The sequence below is a fragment of the Aspergillus viridinutans genome (assembly GCF_018404265.1).
Source record: "Aspergillus viridinutans IFM 47045 DNA, scaffold_4, whole genome shotgun sequence".
NCBI classification, from domain to species: domain Eukaryota; kingdom Fungi; phylum Ascomycota; class Eurotiomycetes; order Eurotiales; family Aspergillaceae; genus Aspergillus; species Aspergillus viridinutans.
The window spans coordinates 2,849,515-2,876,758 of record NW_025091220.1 but is presented as its reverse complement, the minus strand read 5'-3'; the positions used below and the strand labels follow the sequence as shown (position 1 = coordinate 2,876,758).

The 27,244-nt window shown below is 48.4% G+C and overlaps 7 protein-coding genes across 7 annotated transcripts; 3 read left to right on the top strand and 4 right to left on the bottom strand.

Moving 5' to 3' along the window:
* Positions 1-600: 600 nt before the first annotated feature.
* On the bottom strand, positions 601-3,978 carry hmg2 (HMG-CoA reductase; the record flags this gene model as incomplete). The annotated part of the gene is made up of 4 exons (XM_043270135.1): positions 601-883; positions 931-3,197; positions 3,262-3,594; positions 3,661-3,978. 4 exons carry the CDS (start codon positions 3,976-3,978, stop codon positions 601-603), a joined length of 3,201 nt encoding a protein of 1,066 aa, XP_043126070.1.
* A 1,174-nt stretch (positions 3,979-5,152) lies between these two features.
* Positions 5,153-6,095, top strand: Aspvir_006946 (uncharacterized protein; the record flags this gene model as incomplete). Its single annotated transcript, XM_043270134.1, has 2 exons — positions 5,153-5,693; positions 5,743-6,095. 2 exons carry the CDS (start codon positions 5,153-5,155, stop codon positions 6,093-6,095), a joined length of 894 nt encoding a protein of 297 aa, XP_043126069.1.
* Positions 6,096-10,605: 4,510 nt separating this feature from the next.
* Aspvir_006945 (putative GPI anchored protein) lies at positions 10,606-11,091 on the bottom strand (the record flags this gene model as incomplete). Its single annotated transcript, XM_043270133.1, has 2 exons — positions 10,606-10,968; positions 11,026-11,091. The coding sequence occupies 2 exons, from the start codon at positions 11,089-11,091 to the stop codon at positions 10,606-10,608; spliced, it is 429 nt and encodes a 142-aa protein (XP_043126068.1).
* Positions 11,092-17,433: 6,342 nt separating this feature from the next.
* On the bottom strand, positions 17,434-17,924 carry Aspvir_006944 (membrane magnesium transporter family protein; the record flags this gene model as incomplete). Its single annotated transcript, XM_043270132.1, has 3 exons — positions 17,434-17,496; positions 17,551-17,803; positions 17,869-17,924. The coding sequence occupies 3 exons, from the start codon at positions 17,922-17,924 to the stop codon at positions 17,434-17,436; spliced, it is 372 nt and encodes a 123-aa protein (XP_043126067.1).
* A 1,507-nt stretch (positions 17,925-19,431) lies between these two features.
* On the bottom strand, positions 19,432-20,544 carry Aspvir_006943 (translation elongation factor 1 subunit beta; the record flags this gene model as incomplete). Its single annotated transcript, XM_043270131.1, has 5 exons — positions 19,432-19,452; positions 19,510-19,718; positions 19,775-20,151; positions 20,410-20,449; positions 20,505-20,544. 5 exons carry the CDS (start codon positions 20,542-20,544, stop codon positions 19,432-19,434), a joined length of 687 nt encoding a protein of 228 aa, XP_043126066.1.
* Positions 20,545-20,965: 421 nt separating this feature from the next.
* hsp78 (chaperone ATPase HSP78) lies at positions 20,966-23,359 on the top strand (the record flags this gene model as incomplete). Its single annotated transcript, XM_043270130.1, has 1 exon — positions 20,966-23,359. The coding sequence occupies one exon, from the start codon at positions 20,966-20,968 to the stop codon at positions 23,357-23,359; it is 2,394 nt and encodes a 797-aa protein (XP_043126065.1).
* Positions 23,360-24,227: 868 nt separating this feature from the next.
* On the top strand, positions 24,228-27,215 carry Aspvir_006941 (MutS family protein MSH5; the record flags this gene model as incomplete). The annotated part of the gene is made up of 13 exons (XM_043270129.1): positions 24,228-24,235; positions 24,322-24,642; positions 24,700-25,099; positions 25,156-25,233; positions 25,391-25,745; positions 25,804-25,900; positions 25,947-26,036; positions 26,086-26,346; positions 26,393-26,474; positions 26,528-26,645; positions 26,700-26,901; positions 26,970-27,008; positions 27,056-27,215. 13 exons carry the CDS (start codon positions 24,228-24,230, stop codon positions 27,213-27,215), a joined length of 2,211 nt encoding a protein of 736 aa, XP_043126064.1.
* Between the last annotated feature and the right edge of the window lie 29 nt (positions 27,216-27,244).

The following is a 27,244-nucleotide window of genomic DNA, read 5'->3' as shown; positions in this document are numbered from 1 at the left end:
AAAGCAGATGAAAGACTGCTTCATTTGGCAACCTGGTAGATTATTAGAAGATCTGAAATATAGTTGAATCCGCGGGACGACTAGGCAGATGTGATATCACCCCTCTGTCATCACATGGGAGGTCCAGGACCCTTGTTAGGTCAGCTGAAACAATCTACTTCCGCCAGCAATAATTACAGACGCTCTTTAGCTTCTTGAGAATCAATTGTCATAAAGTTAAATAAGATTATAGAGGAGGATAACTGGCCAGGGAACTATTTTATCTAAATAAAATGGAGCGTATGAATTCAGACGTTATTCCTTACCCGAAGGCCGCAGACTCTTGAATATCACTAAACCACCATTTTCTTATATAGTGTCGCTGCTGAAGCAGCCATTATACCCCCTATAGCCCACATTACTAGCACTTGTAAGAAGGTATGACGCCTCTGTTTCAGAAGTAGAAGGTCTTTGAGGATTGACGCGATGAATATGTGGCCTAAGTGCGCCTGAGCAGACGGGAAACCCTGTTTACCGTATCAACAGGTTGTATGCACCTGCTCATGAGAATCAGAAAACCATATAATGCTCCACACCTGTCATCCTAGATCTTGCAAGTACTCATGCAGTCTTCGCCGCCGGTTTACTGCGATTATGTGCCATATGAGCACTGACTAAATGGCCCGCCGCCAAAGCAGCACACGTGCTCAATTCGCCTGCCAGCACGGTGGCTGCGACGATGCGGGCCAGCTGCCGGGCATTATCTCCAGGGTTGGCGGCGTGTGCGCCTCGAACACCCAGCAGATCGAGCATAGCGGCTTGCGCTTCAAGGATAGTCCCGCCGCCGATTGTTCCAACTTCAATGCACGGCATTGATACTGAAATGTGCAGGTTATTGTTGACACTAGATAAACCAATTAGTCAGGCCAGAACAGTGCAAGGAGGTCGTACTTCTTCATGATAGTGATGCAGCTGCTGCTTTCGACATTCTGTGCTGGGTCTTGCCCTGTAGCTAGAAAAACCGCCGCGACCAGGTTTGATGCGTGGGCATTGAAGCCGCCAATAGAGCCAGCCATGGCGCTGCCAACCAGGTTCTTAGCAGTGTTGAGTTCAACGAGTGCATCCACGTCTGTCTTGAGCACGGAGCACACCGCATCCCCTGGTATCAAAGCCTCAGCGACAACTGACTTGCCCCGTCCATCGATCCAGTTGATCGCGGCTGATTTCTTGTCGACGCAGTAGTTGCCTGTCACTGAAATAGTTGCCATGTCTGAAAATCCGTGCTCCTTCATGACTTCAAGGGCCTTTTCAACTCCTTTCGAAATCATGTTCATCCCCATTGCGTCCCCGGTTGTCGATTTGAATCGCACATAGAGGTAGGTTCCTGCTTGCGCTGATTTCAAGCCTTGCAGGCGGGCAAATCGACTGGTAGAGTTGAATGCCGTGGTCAGGATCTCTTTTCCTTCGTCCGAATCAATCCATTGCTTGGCTTCTGCTGCGCGGGATAGGGATAGGAATGCTAGACAAGGCCCCCGGGTCATGCCGTCCGCATTGATGACGGTCACAGCACCGCCCCCAGCATTAATCGCTTTGCAGCCTCGACTCGCGCTGGCTACTAGTACTCCCTCAGTAGTTGCCATTGGAATGAAATAGTTCTGACCATCTATTACCAGGGGTCCAGCCACACCCACTGGCAGTGGCAGATATCCAATAACATTCTCACAGCAGGCCCCATGAACCAGGGTATAGTTATAGTTCTCAATGGGAGCTTTTGAATCCTGTAGGCCACTCGCCACATCGAGAGTGGACGGGGTACGAGACACCACGGCGCGGCGGATCTTGACAGCTCGGGTAAAGGCTTCCAGTCGGCTCATCATGGGATGGCGTTCCATCGTCTTCTCCAGAGAATAACCAGGAATCTTGCCGCGGAGGCATAGCTCGACTATTTCCTCATCCCCCAATAGCGATGCTCGTCCTTCTTGTAGCATGGCGTCTACTTGTTCGCGTTTTCGCGTGTTTGTCAGCTCCATAGGCCCTGACATGGTCTTTTCAGACTCTTTGAAAGAGTCTTGGGACTGGCTCACGGGTGCAGAAGAGCTGTCTGGGACCACCTCATGCTCGCGTAGATTCCAGCGAGCTGCCTTCATTAAATAACTGTTCAGTACCAGACTCAGGAACAACGCAGCAATTACCCACTTGCTGATGGCCGGGTCTTCTAGCCATGCCAGCACGCCCCCAAGAGTGCGGCCGCGTAGTGTATCGAAGAGCGGGCCAGCAAAATCATCCCCACAAGGCTCAGCCTGCGACTGCAGGGCGTATTTGATCGGCGGCAACACTGTAACGCGCGTTTCAATATTACTCGCACGGGCAACAACGTATATATCGTCCAGACCGTTGCCTGCGACTCGGAAAGCGTTGATTGGGGTAGGCATCAGGATGTTGGAAATGCTCGGGAGGTACGGCACCCAGTCAACAATCCTGACGTTGCCGTAAGACAGGGACGACAGCTGAAGCACATTGAACAGCACGAAGCCGCCAACCATGAGGAATTTAAACCGAGATACATTTGCAGCCTTAACCTTGCAGCCAAAAATACGCGAGACAAAATCCTGGTTACCAGTGCTCATGCCACCGTCTTTCACGGCCCTACGCGGCTTGACATGCTCCCGGATGCGCGTCACTTCCAGTTTCACACATAGCACACTGACGTAGAAGGTAAAGAGGAGCAAGCTGTCAAAGAGGAGGATACACGCCGCAAGAAAGCAGAACTGAGGTAGAGCCCCTTGTACCCTCGAGGCTGCACCTGCCGTCAGGATAGCAATTTCAATAGCGTAGTCACGCACGATATGCCAGCCCTCGCTCTTTATGGCCACCTCAATGGCTTCGGGTATGGACCGCCGCGCCATCGGTTTTGCAGGAATGTGGGACTCGGTCGCAGCATGCAGTACGGCCCTCGTTAAACGGATGGGTTTCTCGAACCCCACAATGACTACCAGAATCGGTAGGCATTCTGAAAGAAGGATCATGGAGGTAGGTACACCGCAGCTAGCAGTGACCTTTAGTCCGAAGAACAAGGAGAAGAAACCAGAGAGCAGCACCGAAGAGGCCAACCAGAGACGGGATCCGAGTCGACGCATCGACATGAAGAGTGACAGGAAAGTAAGGTACATCGCCAGGTATGCCAAAAACATGATGATGATATCGACAGTTTGCGCATGCTGACCTCGTTAGCGGCCTATGAACAGACATGTTCAATTCTAGGCGGATGTAAAGCAGGCATACCTTGATCAAATCGACAAAGGAGGCCAAGGAATCTATCAGCCAGAGCCTGAGCTTCGGACCAGAGTTGCCTTTTCCGACGTTTTTCATAGTCCAATGATCACCCTGCGACTTCGAGAAGCTTTTAGCTTTGCGCAGAACCTCGTCCAGGTAGTTATATGGCACAGAGAGAGCGATTGAAGTTTCGCTCAAGACGGAGGATAAAACACTAGGCGTTCGAGAGACGGGTTGTGCAGCGGTCAAGTCTGAAATAACACTCTCCTGGACAACAGAAATTTCTGGGTTGTTTTCAAAGGTGGGAAACACGAGCGTAATCAAAGCCAAGTGAGATGCAACCTAGCTTGCCAGAGAAGATGAAGTCAGTAGATTGCTCATTGGGTTGAAAAACAAAAAAGGTTTCACCTCCTGGTCGCCCATCGACTCATCCTCTGTCTCCCATCGCCAGGCGGTTGCCTCTCCGAGACGAAGACTACGGCTTCCCTGAAGAAAGTCTGTAGCATCAAGCTGGCTGAAGTGACTCTCTGAAGGCGGCGTAATATTGACATTGTGTATACTCCCTTCCAGCAGACTCGTGTAGGTCATGGTCGCTAGTAGAGCGGTAATGACCAAGGTGTAGATTGGTTGCTTACACGCCTGTCTAGCCACTGTGCCCAACAGGGTCGTTCCCTGTCGGTGTAGCCAGCCAGGAGTATCTGACTCCTTTCTGTTTGGAGCAGCCATGGCCGGTGTGCCCATGGTCCAGGGAATCAAATTCAGTGATGAGGATGTTGCGGGGTGGGACAATTGAGAATTCGTAGTCAGCACTGCAGTCGACAGGATTAGCAGATCTTTTCGACGATGAGAAATGGATGGAGACTGCTATTTACCAATTTTCATCCTCTGGTTGCGAGGAGAGAGAGCAAATAGGGGAGCATCCATCCGACCACTACTTAACGGCACTGGCGGCCCCTGCTAGCTCCAACCCACGACTTGTTCATTGTTCTTCCAGATTATCTATTATTCTACCTCTCCAACAAAGAAGTAATATATGTGGAGTATGTCCGGTTTATGCCTGGGGCCCGGCCTCCAATGATGAGCCGTTCTTAAACCCACCAGTGCCTGTACAGTGGAGGGTGGAGAGCCGTTAGCTGGGGGAAGGAGGCTTAGCAACCTAAGGTCCTATGACTCCTATCAGGTACAGACACCTGAAGGCAACAACATTATCTGTACCCTTAGATACTAACTAAAAGAAGCCAGCAGGCGCTGCTTTAGAGATAGATAAGAAAGCAGGTGGTCCTTAAATAAGGGTGAGGGCAAGAGCATCTAAAGCTTCTAGTTTATTACTAACTTCCTATAGTGCTTAACCTTATTCAGCAGCTGAGGATACGTTTTATAAATAGTGGTGGCTAGAGGGCTCGCATGGGAGGAAATTTAAGAAGGAGTTTAGTCTAGGCTTCACTAAGAGGACTTTAAGATCACTGCAGATGTGTTAGTCAAGAAACCTGAAGCTTATAGCTCCTTTGACCAGATGCTCGAAATTGCTCTTCTTTTGGGTACAATCGATTCCGTCTGTCCTCATACGCTCTACTGCCTCTTCAGGCTGGGAAGATCAAAGAGTCGGAAACATGGCGTGGCGTGGCCGATGATAAATAAGTCTCCATCTCGTGCTCATTACTGTTTAGTCTTGATCTCTAGCTGTCGACACCAACCCCCCACGCGGTCGGAATATAAACGACAGAGTCCACATCTATGCCATTGAACTTTCAATTTCTCCCATGCTCCCTCCTAACTCCAGGGGCGTTCCCTCTCCCGCATTTAAATTGGTCGCCTTGTACCTTGTTAGTTGACCTCAACTGTGGCACCGCTTTTCTTCAGTCTACTCTTTCTTCCACTTCCGCCCTTTCGTCTCTTCGATATGGATAGTACGCAAGAAAAGCAACTCACTCACTCTGCAGATTGTGGGCCAAAGGTGAATATCTTTTGCTCAGTCCCCGGTTTTGCGGTGCCCTATCCAGATAGCATCAATGAAAAGGTCAACTCCAGCAACACTATCTTTAACTGGGGAGGCGTGAAGATAGCGAAGATATCTCCTGAAGTTGTGGTTAAATTCGGATCCCACGTCACACTCAGTGAGGCTAAAAGCATGATATTTGTTGAAGAAAACACGGAAACTATACCGGTGCCAAAAGTCTTCGCTTGCTACTCTTACGGTCCAATACAACGAGATATTGAGGACCATGGTAGTCTGTATGATACTTACATATTCATGAGCTTTGTGGAAGGCCAGAGCCTGGATAAGGCCTGGGAAACTTATGACAGTATCACGAAGAACCAGGTTACCAACCAGCTGAAAGGGTACCTCCGCGAACTTCGCCAGATTAGCAACAGCAACTACATAGGCTCGGTTGATTTTGGCCCCGTCACAGATCCGATTTTAGAAAGTCACCACGTCAAAGGTGGGTTGTGTCTTACGGTGGATTATCCACGGATGCTAAAGCATATAAGGACCGTTTGCTTCTGAAGAAGCGTTCAACAACGCAATTATCGATGCATATCAATCCAAGGCACCAAAACGTCAAATTAAGAACTTCTTGGCTGGTATGCTTTCCCAGAAAAAACACCAGATCGTGTTCACGCATGGAGACCTACGTCTTCAGAATATCATGGTCAAGAATGGATACGTCAGTGGGATTTTGGACTGGGAGTTTAGTGGCTGGTATCCCGAGTACTGGGAGTTCTCAAAAGCTCTCTATGTTTGGAAATGGCAAAACGATTGGATTGAATACCTGATGCAGGTTCTTGAACCTTATTATCCTGAATATGCAATCCACTCGTTCTTGACCGAGACACTATGGTGATATAACTGTCACATACCAAACATCCTTCATTCACGCTGGAAAAGAGGAGATTTTTGACGAAATCTGGTGTGGTATTATATGGACCTTAAGGGGGCTCGAGAATTCTTAAACGGATGTTTCTCAATACGCCAAATGCTTCGGCCTTTATACCTCTAGATCAGAGGTCATTTTCTCAAGAAGCAGGCGCCAGTAAGCCTGCGGGATATCCAATGAATGGATATGGAGTACGAAGCAATGCAAGGCCAATGAAGTATCACATTGTCCTGGTCCCTTTTGCAATGCAAGTTTAATCAAGCGCTTCGAGGCGAGGCGATGCGTGATTAATTCCTCCAGGCACTTGCTGCGCGCGCCTTAGTCTCACTCTGCTACATCTAGTCCTAGTGCAAGGAGGGTTATGCCAAGAGCTCAAAGACGTTATTTACCGCTGTGACGTGATCTGGCTTTCTATATATCGGGTCAGTGCTTCCTCTGCAGAGGAGAAGTCCCCTCTCCAACATCCCAGAATAACATCACCACCTAGGAAATGAGATACATCGGGAAATTCTTTTTTCTTATATCATTCCTCAACTTCGCAATCAGCAAGGTGTCGACGTTGAACTCTGGCTCTGATGACGGAATGGTCGCGAGACTGCATGACATTTTCTGATTCGATTGGGTAAAGTTCCTTGTATGGAACCTGGCCAGCTACAAGTTCATACAGTGTAGATCCGAGTACAAAGAGATCTGACATGATTGTGTTCGGCATATCATAGTCTCTTAGCAAGCAATGAGATGCCTTTTCATAGCCTAATGCTGGGTGTCTGGGATACTGGGATGAATTGAAATCACCCAGGCGCACATTGAGCTCGTTGTCGACAAAGAACTGTCGCAGTGCCAGGTCTGAGTGGATAATATTATGGCTGTGTATCACAACGACTGCCTCAAGGAGCTGTTGGAACCACTTCGCTTGGAGATCAGGTGTTATCTTGTTTTCATGCAAGTAAGTAGCAAGATCACTGAGCGGATAGTATTTGACGTCCATATACCTCATTGCATATTCTGACAGGTGTTGTGTTTAAACCACTGTCATCATGGGAGAATTCTGCGTAGGACGATATTTGTACTCTCTATAATATTCATAGTAGAACCCATCCATGTAGGATATACCTAATATTCACTTATTCTATAATTTAACCAATCATCATGACGAAACATGGCAAGTATATTCACTCTCAGGTATGCCGTGAATGGTGACTCCTAAGACTTGCTCGTCTCATGCGTAGACTTCCCCATCTTCCTACTCCCTCCCCCGAGTCTACCGCAAGACCTATCTCATAATGAACGATCTAACTCGGCGTATGAGAAAGACACTCCATGGATCTCGATGAGTGTCGAGCGAGGAACCTCACTTGCCTACAATAATGACTATTACTACAGTCAGTGATCTCCAAGATATTTCCCTGTGCATAAAACACAATCATCCTTGCACACGAGATTCTTGCTTCCAATCTGTCTCCCTGGGTAAATGGGTTACTTTCAAGCAACCTTCATGACAGCCACCACACATACAAAACTCTCCGACATGCAGGCCTTTAACCTGGTTATCAACAAAGTCAAGCACGCGGACAAAAGCAAGAACTGGCCCTCCGACTTCGGAGCAAGAGGCAAAATTAGGCCGGACAGACCACTGGCCAGCCCAACAGTACACGTCAGACAAGGACCGAAGGTATACTACCTCGTCTTTGCTGAATACTATATCCTCTGTGGCACGTCGTGCGCGCCACTGAAACAATGGCTAGTCGGCACTTGGACGAATGGCGTCGGACGAAGCAAGAAAATAGTTCGACTATCCTTTGGGTTGGTAGAGGTTCCTATATTTGCACAACGGCAAACGCTGATAAGTTTCCTGATATCACGTACAAACCACTGAGAGACGGCCCCCTTGACTGTGGAGATCTATCCTTCTGAATAGGAAGAGCTGAATATTTACGCCATGAAGACATAAGAATTCTTCCAGCACTTTGATCGGTGAAGAGGCGGAAATCTCCCGCTGCCAGATCCGGAGTTCCTAGACCGTCATTATAGGGTGGCCGAGATCCTCAATGCTACGGGTCTGGCAGGATAATCTGTGAGTTATGCTGTTGGCCCATCTGGGTAGTGCACGAAAGCAGCCTACCGTCTTTCAAAGCCAGCGATCAGGAGATCCACGGACCACATCTAGCCTTCGTTCGAATCTCTAGCCAATTATGATATGCAGTATCCAAACACCATTTCAGATCCATCAAACTGTGACCAGATTGACACAGATGACAATGGAAAGCGTCTTTCTCCTCCATAGGGGTCCATACAATGGTGCAGCCCTCAGGCTGTCGATACTACGCTGAAGAAGCCATGTCTGCGGCATTCCAGGGCTTTTGCTCCAATGTTGGCCAAGGCAATTCAGAACTCCTGGCATTGAAGATGCAGCCCCAGTCATGGTTGACGGTACTTATCTCCTAGTGCTTCTCGTATTATAAAAAGCTGGATTACAACCTTTGCCTATTCATGCCTGAGTTCCGCATAACAGATATTGATTTCACGAAAATCACGAAGCTCCGCCTCAGTCCCGAAGTTCCCAAGACTCGACGTCACCCTGTCTGTGCCGACAGTCGGGATTATATTGGATGATCCACATTCCTATTCAGAAGCACGACACGTTTCTAGAGAGTCGCATATACGCCAGCGTATCTCAAGTTCAAGACCATTGCCCCATTCTGTGAACTATGTGATTCAACTGGAAAAACGATGGCAGCCAGTGAATGTCAGCTACTGTCGCTGTTTGACGATAAAGTTGAAAGGTTACGGATGGCTTGGGACTTGCAACCAACTACCAGGCGAGAAGAGGTATGGCACAGAGAACCACCCCCCGTTCCCCCCCAACTGGTCTATCGTCTCTTCAATAAGTTACTAACGCAAAATATGATAGACCGGTTATTTGTTATACGAACAACACCTTCAGCTGGTTTTGGCAAAGATCAACTATCACATGCTGTAGTCCCTTTTTTACCATAAACACCATATTAGATGTTTATAGGCAAAACAAGAATAGGGATCCAAATAATCTCGAGCTCCGGTATATGCAGACAAGTGGATCAGTCCTTCTGCATGAGATGATGCTCGCCAATGTCATCACGGCAGACCGTGGGCACCGTGAACAAGAACAACGACGCGAGGATGACGGAGAATACGCGTTCGTCTGACCCCCCTTGCCATGATGGTCATGGTAATCTACCTCCAGCGCCTGACCCTAGTGACATGGCTCCGTATCTGACCTGTCCTTGATAGCCGGCGAGAACCCGATCGACATTCACCCACCCAAAGCAATCGAGATGGTTCCGGATGGTTTCTTACGAAGACACAATCCAGGGTACCCCAATGATTGCCTCCGTCCTCGATTATAAACACATCCGCTTGCCGAAGACTTTCCAAACGAGCATATTCGGGTCCACTCGACCGAAGTGGGATGCCTCGTCTCCAGCAACGTGAGGCGGGGATATCTTCTTGGAAATAGTCATCGAGTTGTCGCTGTTAGCCAGTATCTGCCCGATTCGCCAAGGAGTACGTACCACCGGGTAGTCAGTAATACGACTGACTCGACGGCTGTGTTTTGGCAGGTCAGTTAGACCCGGGGCCAGGCTTGGGGATATCCGAGCTGCCGCTGGACCCGGATGTCCTGCGATCTATAGCTCGAGCAGAGATGGGAAGGATGGTACATGTCCAGGGTAACGGGAAGCCCGCAGGATCAAACTGCAGAAAAGCCGACGTAGCGAGAATAGAGTTACTATCGCAGTTTGCCAAGAGTCAAGACTCTCCTGGAGGGCATGGCATGGGAACAAACGAGGGAAAGGCTGCCAGCACCAGACATGACGGTGATCATAATCCGAGGAACCTGAACCTGGGATGGGAGAGACATTTGCAGGGGATTCCGGAACAAGATTCTTCAGACAGCAAGTCGACTATGAGTCGGATGCTGACGATCGTCTGTAGACTACTACAAACGTCCTAATCTTATAGTATAACTTGACAATCAGTCAATGAGCTCAATGAATAGATTACTGACTTCAGTGAGGCAATTTGAATTATCATGATATGGACAAGAATGTTAAAGTATTGTACATGCTGCCTGGTCTAGCAGTTGTTTACTAGATCGGGATGGTAGAGTCGAGTCTGCTTGGCGAAATATGACTAATGGGTCTGATTTCAGTCAATGCATGAGGTATTCATTCCGAATTCGAAATTCAAGATCAAAATATTAGTATTAATTGGACTAGAAGATAATCTTTATGTGCGCCGCCTGATGCTTTCTGACAAGAAGCGGTAAAAAGCAATCCATGATACAATCCCAGCGACTTAACCACGTAAAGAAGAAAACGTGCCCGTTTTTCGTTTCATAAAAGATACATTGCTCTATTTAACGACTGGCCACTAGGATCGGACTCGCGCGAGAAAGGAGAGGGTATTCAGCAAAAGCAGCGGACAGTTGTAGATCCGTTTACAGGAAGGCAGCCAGCGCGGCACCAGCCATGACGGACAGGCCGAAAGAGCCGGTCGCCATGGGCATGGCAGCGTTGGAGGTCGAGCTGCTGGAGCTGGACTTGGTGGAAGTGGCGCTGGACTTGGTGGTATGGGTGGACTCGGTTGTGGTCTCGGTGGCAGTTGCGGTCGTCGAGGTGGTCTTGGTAGAGCTTTTGACGCCGCTGCTATAAGGGACGGTGGAGAAGGACGGGGGGATGCCGCTCGATCCAACGACGGTAGGAGCAGTTGGGATCACGGGCTGCGAAGTGGTGGAGCTGGTGGTAGCAGCGGTAGCGCTAACCTCAGGACCGATGACAGTGACACCTGGGGTCTGAGCTTCCTGTAGGATGTCAGTATGGGCTGAAGCGCAAGTCAGAATGGAAGAAGCGTGACATACCACAGGGCCAGAAGACTGAGCGGCAGCAAGGGCCGACAGGGCAAGAAGGACGATGGAAGAACGCATCTTGTAGTGTTTGATAGATGACCCGAAGCGAATGTACTTTATCGAAGATTGTAGCTGGTAGAGTTGTGTACGGATAACGAGCGTGGTAGATGGGAACTTGAGTTTCAGGTACAAGACGGAAGACTTCAGGTACCTCAGGTGCGAAGGGTCATTTAAATAGACACATGAGACCAGGCTGCCAGGCGAGCCACCCAGCAGGGATCACAACAATAGAAACAATTAGCCACTGCCAGTTGTCATCGGCCATCAGCCCTGTCTGAGATTCACAGACTCATAGTAATATTAATAGCCACAGGGTCAGTAGGACCCACTACGCTAGGAAGGCCACCGCATCTTGATCCGCTTCTGGCAGCTTCTCGACCAGTCAGTAGGGCCGTAGGGCGCGGGAAGGAGAGACACTACCTAAGCTCGAGAGCCTAGACTAAGCCCTGCATTGCGAAATACGTAACTTCGAATAAGAGCTGATTCCCTGTGGTCAAGGCCTTTGATGGGGTGAAAAAAGGATGGAGTGGCTGTAAAGGATTGCGTACGCTGCTGCGACTATCTTTGGCACTGCAGGCGCCCATCAGCCAATAAGACTGCAACAGTGCAGACCCCTGAATGAGACAGGTCTTTGTTGGCTCGCACTCTCTGACTTTGATTTATTCATTGTGATTATTATTTCCTTATTCTCTTGGCTTGTCCCTTGCTCGAATATTTATCACATCGTCAATTCGTCAACTATCTAATTACCTCTGTTGATGATTTGTGCTCGAATCTTACTATTATTCGATCGACAACACCACCAAGACAATCTGCCTGCCGCATACTCTCCCTCTGCAGTACACTCTGCTAAAATGAGACACAATTTCTACTTCATCATCTCATGAAATTGTTGATGCAGATGTCCGTAAACCGAGGGACGGCAAATCAAACAAGAATAGAAGCAACAATGGTCTTCGCCGCATACTGTGCATACGCCCTCTACCAACGCCTCAATCGGGCTGACTGAACTTTGCAGTTGTGAGATACGAACCATGTGACATGAGCTGACCAAACAGTACTTCTTTTGCTTGCCCATATGAAGACTTTGATGAGTCCGCGGTGAGGCTCGTGGCCTTAGTCCACGTATGAGTATACGCGGTCTAGCCACGCGTTGAAACTGACACCATATGCTATGCAAATGGCATCAGAGGCTTAGACGTCTTCTGATTACTCTGACCAGAAGTGCGGATAATGCTTTTATCTCATGAGAGAAGGAACCGAGCAGAATCTTCATGTGTGTGTCGATGTGCGTGTACGAAGTACGTATGCCTGCAGCCTGCATAAGCTTGGCAACATTATGCCCAGGTGGAGTCGGCGTATCCGTGAGCGTCGAATCAGATTCAATACCGGATGGATTAGTTTCTATATATTTGTAGGCTACAGAAAAGAGCAACCCTCAAATCTAGTCCTTTGCTGTTGGTTTTCTGAGAACTGACAAGCCAAGTTGTTCTTGTCTTCTCCAAATCAGGTGGAGAGCTTTCACATCCAAGGCTGGCTTCAATGAATTAACAACTGAGGTTGATTTGCAGACATCCCCAGACTCAAAATACAGTAACACAATAATTACCGTCCTTTACCTGATGCAAGGGAAGTTAAAAGGATGGAGCCACTTCCCGTCTTCCATGTCACAGACACAGCCCTTGTTCATTCGACCCTTGAGTTCGAACCTTGAGATCTCAAGTCAATGGAAGAACTCGGTCAAGTCAGGAGATATTACATTTACAGTCACTTTATACCTGTCGCAGAGTGGTATGACAGTAAGACTAGCTGTCTGGTAAGTTGGTGGGTGAGACTGGACTAGACCCAACATTTCTGGGGAAGATTACCGTGACGGTGTCACCCCACTCATAAACAAATGAGATTACTCCATAGTCCGTAGACGGACGAAAATTTGATCATCACAATGATCAAGCATTCTATGGTAATTAATTGAAATCAAGATGGCTTCAATCAAGGTCAAATTATCACAGAATATTCAAAAGTTATCAGTTGCAGCTGTGGGTCTGGAATCTGCCAAATGCCAATCGCCTAATCTGGAACATTCTTGCTGCACAGCAGGTTTCAGCCTTTGTCTGCAACAGTGACGACGGGATATTTCCCTTCATCCCTTTCCTGCTGTGCAAGGTCTGGACTCTGGCCACTCCATTGGCCTTGTTTCGACTCACCTCAATGGCCTGGAACCAGGTCGCTGGGTTGTGGATTGTGACCATCCCATGTGCGCCCCGCGTGGTTCGAAGCATGTTTGTTGAATAGTTGAGATGCAGGTCCTGCTCGTCAATTGTTTGATGCTTATGTGAGGAAAGCTCAGGCCGCAGGCGCAATAGCCACTTGTCCCTCGTCGCTGTGGACTCATGTACTTGAGCACCATCCAAATTGTCATATCTTATCGCGGATTCTATCTATATGGTCCAGGACACCGGTTGTTCACTCACCAGGATTCCGATATGAAGGTGCTTTGAGTCTCCAGTGGCGCAGATCTCCTCGCTATTGCAGCTTCAGCCAACTCCCTTACCCAGCTTCTTTAACCGGAATCCTCCCAGCTTTGCTATACACCCCGTTTCGAAGGCTCTAGTCCAAGTGTGCACCTTAGGAGCAAAATAGGTCAGCTGCCGCAGTCCATCTGGCAAGCATTGGAAGGTCCATGTGCCAGGGGTTATCCCAAGACAATTGAAAGAGCCAGCAACTTCAGTATTGGATAGGCCTCTGCATGACCTAGTTCTTAGAAGACGAAATTACTAGTCAACAGGTCAAAGACTCATGCAGTCCTGCTTCCACTTATAATACCTTGACTTAGTACATATGGAATAAAGAAGTAAGTACTAGCATGGAGAAAGGCACATGCCCTAACAGTTTCTCATTCACTATCTCAAGATTTGTATATAGGTATAAGGAGATTATGTAAAAGCAAGTCTCTCCTCTGGCTTTTACTTATCAGCTATATGAATAATATGACCTGTTAATTATTCATAATTGCCTAAGATCTTCATACAGGCAGAGAGAAATAATATCACTCCCAAAGCTAGTCATATACTGTAAGTAAAATGCCATTCACTCTAGTTTGAGTAGCAGAGAGTAGTGAATACATATTAATCTCATGACTCTTACTGCCTAACATAATGAAAGCCCCCAGCCATCCAAGACTGCTTCTTCCCCTACTCACTGCTTTACCTGATCTTGCTGGCCACCATCCTTCAGTCTACGAAATCCGTCGGGCTTATTCCCCGGGGTCCTTGATATGTAGCATGGAATGTTGTCTCCAATTCTTCACCAGTGCGGTCAAGACGTGTAGTGTCTGTTGGTGGCCATGAACCTAAAGATGAGGGCTTTGGCCATCCCTATGATTTTCGTTGTTCTGATGCGGTGGTCCTATATTCCGGTATACTGGGCGAACCCAGTTCTCAAAGTCCTCACAATTAGGACAGTGGTATATAAACCGTTCGTCTCTAACCAGTTGGGATAAAATGGACCGACACTAACTTCAATTACTTCTAGATATCTATGTCAATCTCACCGTACAAGCAAAATCCAAGGGGATTTCGCCGAGAAAAGACACCACTACCTGACCCTCAACAGTCAGATCAGCTTCCTGCATTTCTGTGACAATATGGCAACGAGCCGGCAATTCGTAGATGCCGGCGTCAATTTTCGGACTTTACAGAGCGAGAGGAGCATACACTGAAGAAGAAAATGTCTACCGCTTCAGTAGATCCATCTGAAGTTTATCGCACGGTAGTCTTTTCCTCTCCTGCGCCGAGTCCTTCCGAGTCGAGATATTGAGCTAGGATACCTGGCTCGTTGCAAGCTTTAGAGCTCTACCCCCCAAGTCCATAGGTCGCAGGCGACCTGGAACATTGTTCCCCGCAAGAGGACAGATACCGGCCTCAGCATTGAATGCAGAACTTAGTATCAGCTACCGAAGCCAGGAGAAAGGGAGCGTAACGAGGTACCCCAGTTTCAAAGCAAATTCGACATGGAACCATTTCACATCCTACTTGCAAGCTGGTGTTTAGATTCCGGGATATCATGGCGGTCATGCCAGTCTCTCGGAAAATTCTCAAGAGTCTTGATAATGTAGGACCGATTCGAAGACTGCCGAGGACTCTTCAGACCTTGAGTAAAAATTTCAACAGTCAATTTCAGAGAGTACCTGCACGGCGTGTTCAAATTCCCGTGGTCTCCGCTAGGCTCCCCACATTTTCTGCTGAGGAGCAAAGACTTGCAAGTATAGTTACTTTGGTGTCAGCATTCAAAAACATTGAATGCTGACAGCCTCTGCATCAATTGGCATGGCTGGTACGACGATGCGATGGACCCATTGTTTTTTTGTTCTTGTCCATTCTCGGACTTTTTCATCCGATTTGAATTGAGGGACGGGATCCGCTGTCAAGAAGATCAGGGCTAAGCAATCACACCAAGAGAAGGGCGCTAACTGCACAAGGATACGCCTGATATTTATTGAATCAGGGCAAGGTAACCGAGGTCTCACAAGGAGGCAAGTATACCAGAGTATATCTGCATGATATCCGATTCAAGGAGCACGTCCAGGGGCCAAAGAAATGGCGCAGTGCCCATTTCCTACAATTCACAAACCAGTTGGTGGTCTGGCAAGCCCTCAGATAGGCATGTTAGGCAAGTAATAATCACGAAGCTTACAATCCTTCGTGATCTATATTACTTGGATGATGGGGAGGAAACCGAAAAAAGACATGGATTGGAACGTCCTAGCAAGGACGGCGATTACCAGGACTTGGAGGAGAACTTACAAATTACTCACATGGATAAAGTAGCTTAAAAAATATACCAGAGATATAATTATATTGCTCTGTTACCGTCAGGAATGAAGGTTGGCTCGACATGGCAACAGGAATACTAAAGAAATGATGGCTCCGCAGGAGATAAAAAGCACTCCGTCCCCAGAGAGGACATGCAATCACATCTCCTTGACAAACCCAACCTCCACCACCCGATCAGCCTGGACATTCAGATGCTGGATCTTGGTCCTGCTCGCGTCTCGCATCCACAGGAATGCCACCAGTACCATGCGACGAAAGAAATTGGTCTCCCTTGCAATACGAAGCTGCTCCTTGCCCACAATATAGATAACCTGCGACTTCCACGCACGGTGAAGGGTATCAGTCTCCTTGTGCGCGTCTGCCTAGTTGGCGGACGGGCTTTCCCGAGCGAGGAATTCCCGGATCTGATCCAGCACTAGGATTCCCAGGTCCGGGGTGATGACCTCTTCCGTGTAGCCGTGGCGAACAATAAGCCCGAAGCAGTTCGGGATAGGTTGCTTTCTTGGTCCAGAACCGTATGTGTGGCAGCGCATGACTGTGTATCTCTCGATAGGCGCAACGGTTGGAACGGACAAGGGCCGTAAGTGAAAGAACACGGACTCCGGCGCGGCGCCAGGCAATTGTCTCCTCCACACAAATTCCATCCCCATATCTTCTTGATCCCGGCAGTGCCTATGCTTTGAACATCAACTGACAGTCAGATTCTGTTCCTGATTCGTGTCGAACTATTTGGGGTTTGCATTTACTCAGCAGCAAGTTCAAAAATAATTGAGGAATCATCCTGCTATTCTTCAGTTGAAGTACCATCCGTGGCTACCCAATTTTCATCTCTGGGTACATAGCAGAAGGATGTGATGCGGTGCGCATGATTCGACATAGCTTTCCTCTCCAATTACATTACACACGAATGACATTCCGCTTCCATGGATCTGCCGATTCTGATGAGACTGTGCCTGTCTGTGGTACATCCGTACGAAAACTTACCATAGAAAAGGAGAACCCATCGAAATGTTGTGTAGTCCCCGAAACGATGATATGATGAAATCAAGTCCCCTTTGCGAACAGCTTGCCGCTAGCATATGGCTATGCGGAGTATAGGTTAGATGGATCGGACTCACCACTCCCTATCACAGTCCACTTCCCCGGCTTGCCAGCTAGAAGAGAGGTGCGTCGGCCCTTCATTGATCGCCCCATAAGCGAAGTGTTCACCTACTGCATAGGAGACATGCCATGGAGCGTACTTTCGTGTATGACCTGTCCCTCATTTCATCTCGTCATTGAGATGGTCTTCGTAGCATCCTAGACTAGTGGATAATCGTCAAAGCCGTACTGCATGACCAGTTCTCGACATGCCTTCTGAAGCATACCCCGGAAATTACCAGGACCTGATCATGGACTGTGTTTGAAAATCATGAGAAAAGCGCAGAAAGCATCCATGATGCTGAGGCAGGCGCCTCATACATTATAATCGAGGCGAACTATCAATGTACCATCACATAACGTCATCTCAATATATTGATTCTCCTTATTTCGCTTCCTCCAAGGCATCATTCCCCCGAACCCATTCAGCGAATTCCTTCCTCTTCGCCTAGTACCGAATAAGCCCAGGTCAAACTGACAGCAAAAGGGAAAGTCAACTCACCTTGATATCCCAGAAACTGTATCGCTCCTCCAGCCGCAGATAAGGATTCCTCGCGCCGCCTTCCCTCTCAATCTCCCCGGCCCATTCACTCCAGCTAATCGGCTTGAGTTTCTCTGTGCCTAGGACGAGTCCCGCGGAGACGATGACGAGGGAGACCAAGGCTTCGATGACGATATCATGGGGAAGCGCGGTGGAGGCCGAGGAAAGGCGCACGTTACTGTATAGGACTGTGTGTTCGTGGGCGGAGTAGCCTCTGCAGATTTAGATTCAGTTGGTTAGTCTTCTAGAATAGTTGGCGGGTCGAGAGATGTGGCATACGCATGCGCGAGCAGAACCAGCCCAAAGAGTGTGATTATTCGCGATATGAAGCCCATAGTGACCGGTTTGGCGGGTTTCTCACGACGAGGTTCGGATTTATGGGTAGGTTGGCGATCTATCAATGCAATCGATCAATCCGCGTGAAAGATGGAATGCAGATAGTGCCTGTGTAGATTCGCAGCTCTCAAGGATTAGACAGCTTCCATGTAAGGTATTGCGCTACGATGTTATCGACCAATTGTGCACTAGCTTGTACGGGTGACCGGAGGACCATGATACGCACTTAGGTACCTAATACGGTGTGGTTCTAGTAGTCTTTGGCGGCTGGTACCTAAGCTTGGCAAGACATCCATAAGTATTACCAGCAAAATTACTAGGGAGACATAGTAGCATCAAAACAACGCCCCGTAGCCTCTAGTGACTCGATCTATCATTATATAGAACCCCTTTTGATCTCCTCGATCTAAGCTGCGTTCAATGCAACCTTCCCCTACAATTCACCATATCTGCCTACTGGCCTAAATGCAATCTAAACCTAAGATGCCTCATCCGATTACCATACGCGTCCAAGCTTTAACTATGATAACTATTGGTGTTGACATCAAGGTGGTTGAAGCAAGCCTCGGTCTATCTCGCCAAACCATCCAATACTGGGTTAAGAAAGCTAGGGAGCGAGGCTACAATCCAGCGGTTGACCTGCGTATTCTGCCGGAATATGTGGAAGATGGCAAGCGTTCAGGCCGCCCGAAAAAGATCACTGATAGGTCTACTGAGGAAGGGATTCATGAACCAGATAGGGAAGACTCAGATGGGCAAGAGAAATCTTCGGAAATTCCAACGTTTGAAGCTGGTATCTCTTATTCTGCTCTTTTAGTCATGAATGGCTCAGCGCAGCCAAACAAACGACTAAACCAGCCTTGCTAATGAGATGAAGCAGGATCGGTTGCTATTTGCGCTGCCCACAAAGATTGAACCTTTGAGGACTGGAAGAATGAAATGTCTATGGGTGAAACGTCTGTTTCTCGTTACAGCAGCGCAGTTCATATTTAGCGTTTGAAGATGATACCAATGATTGCAAGGTTGTACAGCGGCGTTAAAAGGGAGTTTGTGATTTCGTGGTTTTGGAGGCGTGTTCATATTGAGATAAGCAGCCAGTTGTAATAGATTACTTTTTGAATCGGCGCTTGAGCCTATACTACCAAGGTGTACGAAAGGCAGTTAGTATGGCGCGTACGAAACTTCGAATTGGAAGACTTCCTGGCCGTGTGCCTACCTGAAGTTGAGGGACAACTTGGTTCAACAGAGCAGGCTAACAACCGACAACTAATAACTACCACTTGTCTCGAATCATGTAGTAATATTCTCCTCTATATCAAATTCACTGGTAGGTTCTACATCACAATGAGAATGAGACGAATTGAATGTGGGTATTTTGTGCATTGGGTTTGATTTTCATCAAAACGACTGGAGACTGCTCCAGTCGACTTCTAGTTGTTTCATGACACTACAAGTCGCATAAATATTCCATCATCACACCGTTGGTCTTCATAACGGGCATTTCATTTACAGCTTCTGCATAGCGGCCTGTGAGGTAATGTCAGCATCTATTGTCTCGGCGTCAGATCAAAGGTCGAAACTTACGACATCGGTGGACTGGACGTGGTCCTCATCCTCCTCAATCTGCTGCTGAAGCTCGTCCAGAGAAACCTTCTCGTCCTCAACGACAAGGTTGATCTGGAGCTTCTTAATACCGAAACCAACAGGAACCCACTTGTAAGCACCCCAGACAAGACCGTCCATCTCAATGGCCTTGACATTCTCGAGGAGCTCATCGAGGTTGGTCTCGTCATCTAAACAAGAGCAATTAGTTTCACGTCAGAAATAGACTACCAGCGGTCAAACATACCCCAAGGCTTAACCTCGAGAGTCACAATGGACTTGGCAGCAGGCTTAGTCTTGCCCTCCTTCTTCTTCTTGTACTCAGCAAGGCGAGCCTCACGAGCGGCAACAACCTCCGGGTCCTCCTCTTCCTCATCACTGCCGAAGAGGTCCATGTCGTCGTCTTCCTCAGCAGCGGGCTTGTCCTTGGGGTTGGTGGGCAGCTCGGTGGTCTCGGGGCCATAGGCAGTGTAGGCCTTGGAGGCATCACCAGGGAGGCTGGAGAACTCAGGCTCGAAAGAAGCAATGTGCTTGTACCAGCGAGCAACGTGAGGGTACTTCTCAGCGTCAGGGGCGCCAGAGAAGGCCTTGAAGGTCACAACATCGGCCTGGGAGGKAGCATCGCTATTTGTGACATGTTAGCCAAACCGAACCTAGGTATTGCTTCTTTGAGCACAAGTTGTATTCGTCTCCAGAGTAGCACGCAGATTCTTCCTCGTAATCAGAAACACGATTTCTCGCAATTGTTGTGTAGTCATCCAGCGGGGTCTTAATCCGCCTCCTAAACACGGACCAATTTGTTTTCATCATGCAATCGAGGTGAAGCTTGTGCGTTGGAGGATACAATTTGATGAAGAAAACCCCAAAAAATGTGAGTCTTACCCAACGATGTAGCTCCTGCTAGCCAGGTAGTTGTTGGCAACTGAGGGGCACCATTAGCTACTGACCAGAGGCAAAAGAATAAAAAGAAGACATACGGGTGAGGCCAGCCTCAGAGACGAAGTCGGTGAAACCCATTGTGATATGATATAGAGAATTGAAAAATATGTGTGTGGTTAGAAAAGAAGAGGGGAAAGTAGAAGCAATAAATAGGAGAGGGGTGAGGTGTCCAGTAGAAGAAGTTTTTTTTTCTCCCAAGGAGGGTCCTGGGCAAAAGCGGGTTAGGTGCGAAAAAAGCCCCTCGACGGGGCTACACGTGATCTGGGAGGTGACGGAGCTTGGTCGGTTCTGCTGGAGAGCTTCCGCCACTCACAGCACTCAGAAAGGTGGAGCTTTCGAGAAGCATCAGGATGCTTGGATCACCTTGGGACCGTCGGGTACTGGGGTTATATAGGAAGCCACACACTTGTACATCTGGCGTTTAATTTTTATCTTGTACCTTACTGAAACCTACGATCGAAAATTGAATTCAGCTGCTCGTACCACCACCAAAACCGCCATGGCGTCGAGGCAGCTCGCTCGAGCCCGGCTTCTGCGAACGCCCGCTCTATCACCGAAGCGTATATTCCGTCCTTCCCAGACATTACGTTGTCTCCCACAAACACAGTCTCTTCTGCCTAGAGCTTCCCTCACCGCCGCTCTGCAGTCGATATCTTCAATTCGCCACTATGCTAATGGACGACCGCATCCCCCTGGTGGTACACATCGAATGAATTTGGGCGGCGAGCCAGAGAAGTCGGCATTGGAACAATTCGGTGTCGATCTCACGGAGAAGGCCAAGAAAGGGAAACTCGACCCAGTTATTGGAAGAGATTCGGAAATCCACCGCACTATCCAAGTATTATCGAGGAGAACGAAGAACAATCCCGTCCTCATCGGAGCGGCTGGTACTGGCAAAACTGCGATTCTGGAAGGATTGGCTCAACGAATCGTGCAGGGAGATGTTCCAGAAAGTATCAAGGACAAGCGTGTCATTGCCCTTGATCTTGGCTCGCTCATTGCTGGTGCAAAGTTCCGAGGTGACTTTGAAGAACGTTTGAAGTCTGTTCTCAAGGAAGTTGAAGACGCGCAAGGTGGTGTGATTCTCTTCATCGATGAACTTCATACCCTGCTTGGGCTAGGCAAGGCTGAGGGCAGCATCGATGCTAGTAACCTTCTCAAGCCAGCACTGTCCAGAGGTGACCTGCAGTGCTGTGGTGCCACCACTCTGAACGAGTACAGATTGATCGAGAAAGATGTCGCTCTGGCACGACGATTCCAACCCATCCAAGTTGGCGAGCCGTCTGTCGCCGCTACGATATCCATCTTGCGTGGTATCAAGAACAAGTACGAAGTACACCACGGTGTGCGGATTACCGACGCAGCCCTAGTCGCCGCAGCAACGTACAGCAACCGCTACATCACTGACCGGTTCCTTCCCGACAAGGCTATCGATCTCGTTGACGAGGCAGCCTCGGCTCTGCGACTCCAGCAAGAATCGAAGCCCGATGTGATCAGAGAATTAGATCGCCAAATTACTACTATTCAGATCGAGCTTGAATCTCTTCGCAAGGAGACTGACATCGTTAGTCGTGAGCGACGCGAAAAGCTGCAGGAGGACCTGAAGGCCAAACAAGAAGAATCTGCGAAACTCACCGAGGTTTGGGAGAAGGAGAAGGCGGAGATTGAGTCCCTCAAGCGCACTAAGGAAGAGCTTGAACGTGCTCGGTTCGAGCTCGACCAGGCACAGAGAGAGGGTAATTTTGCAAAAGCTGGAGAGTTGAGATATTCGACAATTCCAAGCCTTGAGGCGAAACTGCCCAAAGAGGGCGAAGAGGCGACTGCAGGAGAGACGGCATTGATTCACGACTCTGTGACTCCGGATGACATCGCAAACGTCGTGTCTAGGACAACCGGCATTCCTGTCAACAAGCTTATGGCTGGAGAGGTGGAGAAACTCATCCACATGGAGGATACGCTTAGACAGTCGGTTCGTGGACAGGACGAAGCTCTCACAGCCGTCGCAAACGCTGTACGGATGCAGAGAGCGGGTCTGAGTGGTCAGAATCGTCCGCTGGCGTCGTTTATGTTCTTGGGTCCTACTGGTGTTGGAAAGACAGAACTGTGCAAGAGGATGGCGGAGTTTTTGTTCTCGACTGAAACTGCCGTCTTGAGATTCGATATGAGCGAATTCCAGGAGAAACACACAATTAGCCGTCTTATCGGGTCACCTGCCGGATACGTCGGTTACGATGATGCAGGACAGCTCACGGAGGCCGTGAGACGGAAACCGTACGCAGTCCTGTTGTTTGACGAGTTTGAAAAGGCTCATCGCGACATCTCTGCCTTGCTGCTGCAGGTTCTAGACGAAGGCTTCCTAACAGATTCCCAAGGTCACAAAGTCGATTTCAGGAATACCCTCATAGTCTTGACATCGAACCTCGGTGCCGACATCCTTGTTGGAGCGAATCCATTGCATTCCTTCAAGGATTACGGCGATGCCGAACTCTCCCCTGACATCAAACAGGCGGTTATGGAAGTCGTGCAGGGTGCCTATCCTCCGGAGTTCCTCAACCGTATCGATGAGTTCATCATCTTCAAGAGACTTTCACGAGAGGCGTTGCGGGATATCGTTGATATCCGAATCAAGGAACTGCAGGCAAGGCTTGATGACCGCCGCATTGTCCTGCAAGTTGACAACGAGATCAAAGATTGGCTTTGCGAGAAGGGCTATGATCCCAAGTATGGTGCTCGGCCTCTTAATCGCTTGATAGCCAAGGAGATTGGTAATAGGCTCGCTGATAAGATCATTCGTGGTGAATTGACCTCGGGACAAACTGCCGTCATCTCGTTCAACGCGGACAAGACCGCGCTTGAAGTCGCAGCAGACGGTCCAAAGGAGGAAAAGGCATGATTTCTTCAATGTAAGGGAGTATATTTGTTAGTCGGTGTTGGTGTATCATCTGTGTGCATTTTCTTGGCTGGCTCAAGATCTGGCGCCACTTGCCTTTGATGGAGTTTATCTTTTTTTTGGATATGTACAATAGCATCTCCTCTTGTGTATAGTAAATGAGTGACATGAACAAAAATAATTGCATGAATGAATGAAATCTCTCATGGTTCAAAACTGTAGCAGATCAAGACCATGTGAACCATGGAAGTCTGAGGTTTTAGACTAGCCAACAATAGAGGCAGTTCAACGCCCCCTCGATCAATAATCTCATCAGCGTCTGCTACCTTAAAGAATCCTTGCCAAATATGTCGTCTCAAACGAAGAGAAGACGCACAGCGTATCAGTCATACATTACACCACATTCTCGCAATTCGAGGAACAACCGTACGGACGAACTGGTGCCCTTACGCCAGAGACCAAATATTTCAAACAATCCCAGCTCCAATTCGCGAAGAACTTCTGCATTAGGACCGCTTCATTCAAACAATGAAACGGATCACAGGGTCTGTCATAGCTCATTGGAGAGGTCGTCTGACGACGATCTTGAGCAGGTCATTGTCGCAATCGATATTCGAGAATCAGGTACCATCGGTTGCTCGTACTACTCAGCCCAGGAAGAAAGGCTCTACCTTTTAGGGGATATACGATCTTCAAGTAACGATGCAATTGATAGCTGTTGGTCATGATCTTCCCGTTCGTCCCTGAGAAAAGCACTGACACAGGCTAGTGATCGAACAGACGAAGCCCACGGTGCTCCTTACCTCAGCTCGCGTTGACTACTTGAATACAGCACAAAGCTCAGAACAAGGTGGTATGCTAATTCTTGACAATGCTTGCGTTTACATATAGCTGATTGGTGGCTCTGTAGGCACTCATCGTTACCTGCCTTATCAACTCGATATACGCCCGTCACAAGAATTCAGCCATTCCAATGCTACAGCTAAATTGGCGGCTCTGGAGGTTGCGTCAGCTCACGAACAACGGATTAAGTTCTTTGTCCCTCACAATGGATTGATTGACCCTGAGCAGCTGGATGCGGAGAGCTTGGGTTTTACACTTCAGGAGGGAAGGCTTCTGCACATGGCAAGCTCCATCGATATGGAGAATACTGTCACCATAGGCTGTGCCGGCGCTGTCCTCGCATACCTCCAAAGACGAAGAACTACTGACTCGATCACTACGCTTGGATCAACTGGATCGTATCAAGTCCGCTCTGTCGAGATGTTCAGCCTCAAAGGAACCATGTAAGTCCTGGAAACTCAAGTCCCCGATTGCGACATGTCTTTCTAACGGTGTTCTAGGTTCATCAATAGAAGCACCTTACTTTCCCTGCAAATCACGGAGTCCGAGTCACACCCCAGCATGCTCAATCAAGGCCCCGGAAGAAAGTCACCAGCCTCGAAAGAAGGCCTCTCCGTATATGGTTTGTTCCAGCGATTCGCACATACTCCACAGGGGAGAAACCGTCTTAGACAAATGTTCCTTCGCCCGAGTGTTGAAATGAATGTCATCTGCGAGCGGCATGACTTCATCAGTGTCTACCTGAGGCAGGACAATTATAATGCCTTAAATAAGATCGTGAAGAGTTTGAAGCATATCAAAAACCTTCGGCCCGTAATGATCAACCTCCGAAAAGGCATCAGTACTGGAAGTGCTAAGATCACCGGTTTCAAGACAACAGTCTGGGCTACACTACTTGCTGTACGTTGACCTAGTGCTTACGCGCAGTCTGTACGGGCCTGGCTAATATCGCTCAGTTCGCCTTCTATGGCATTGATATTCATGATGCCTTGAAGGAGACATTCGGTGCTGATAACCTGAGCTTGCGTATTCAGGTACGACCTTTTATGGAAATGCTGCGAACATACTAATGAATGTCCAGGCTCTCCGTGTATTTGAAGCATCTCAACTGTACCGAGTAGGAAGGATGATTCAGGAAATTGTATAATCCGCTCAGGATTCGGTGACGCCCCAGCTAATCCTTTTCCACAGGTCGATATTGATTGCTCAGAAGACCAAGGTAGAACTGTTGTGAAGCCAGGTCTTGACCGAGAACTTGATCGGATGAAGGACACTTATGACGGTTTGAACGATCTCCTGAAAGAAGTTGCGACAGAGATAGCAGCGACAATACCTGAAAGCCTCGACATTGACGTGAACGTGATATACTTTCCCCAGCTCGGATTCAATATTGCAGTTCCACTCAACGACAGGGGTGAAGCAGCTTACAGCGGCACTGCTGATGATTGGGAGCTTATCTTTGTCACTGAGAATCGAGCATACTTTAAGGACTTCAGAATGAGGGAGATGGACCAGAGCTTGGGTGACATATATGGGCTGATTTGCGGTATTCTACAAAGAATCTCCTTTATCGCGACGATGAGCTAACTTCCATGCTTTTGAAGAAAAGGAAATTGAGATTGTGTATGATCTTGCGCAGAAGGTTCTGCAATATGAGGATGTGCTCGTGCAAGCGTCAGATATGTGTGGCCAGATCGACAGGTAATGCATTGACTCGCATATCGGTGATTCAGACTCATACTTTCAGTCTCCTTGCTATGGCTCAAGCAGCGAGTTTCTATAATATGGTTCGCCCCAGGATGGTGGAGGAGAATATGATCAGAATCAAAGGTGGCAGGTGAGATCGTCCTGGTAATGTATTATTCTAAATCGTTGACATATCCAAGGCACATACTTCAGGAGTTGACAGTCCCATCATACGTACCAAATGATACGTTTTTAGTAGGGGGCAGCTGGGAGACTGGAAGTCGAGCCTCACAGGAGGCGCTGGAGAACCCCCATGGTCCAAGTATGCTTATTCTTACCGGTCCCAATTACTCTGGCAAAAGCGTCTATATGAAACAGGTATGGACCTCCAGTGAACATGTATCTGAGGCTTCAACTGAGAGACAGGTTGCTCTGAACGTATATCTGGCACAAGTCGGAAGGTATATGCTATAATCATACTATGTGACAGCGAACTGATCATAGCAGCTTCGTTCCAGCAGAGAAGGCGGAAATCGGAGTGACTGACAAGATTCTGGTGAAAATGAACTCCCAAGAGAGTGTGTCAAAGGTATGATTTCGTAACCTAGCAACGAGGATAAGCTGTTACGGGCTGCTCACTAGCACCAGATCCAAAGTACATTCATGAATGACCTTCAACAAATTTCCTTTGACCTGAAGCAGGTAACTGGAAGAAGCTTACTCCTAATCGATGAATTCGGCAAGGGAACCAACGAAAGCGGTTTGTCTCTCCATTATCTCCAGCACTCTGCCAGGACTTAACTGCGACTCACAGATGGCATCGGCCTCACCTGCGGGATACTTGAGCATTTGCTGAGCCTTGAGGACGCGCCGAAGGTCATCGCGGCAACGCATTTTCACGAAATATTCGAAAACGGATTCCTTCAGCCAAGGCCTAGACTCAACCTGGGACATATGGAAGTTCGTATCTCTGGAGAGGCTCGCCAAGTGGAAGACCAAATCACCTATCTCTATAAGTATGGTCCCGTGCATACCTTGAGGTCAATTCAAAGGCTCCATGATATCTGATTCATACCGAGTACAGTTTCCGTCCAGGTCGTAGCAACAAAAGTTTCGGGACGATGTATGTGCCTCTCACAGTAAACGATCTTGAGATACTCACTTCAGCAGTTGCGCAGCAATGAACGGGGTAAGTCAAACAATCGTTGACCGGGCGAATGAGCTCGCTGCTCTCTCTGCTCGCGGCGAGAACCTGATCGCGGCTTGTGCCACATTGTCGGCTGAAGAGACAGAGACTCTGGCTGAATCGGTAGGATTATCTCATTTCTAGGGCGATGCGGAAGACTGATGGTAATCTTT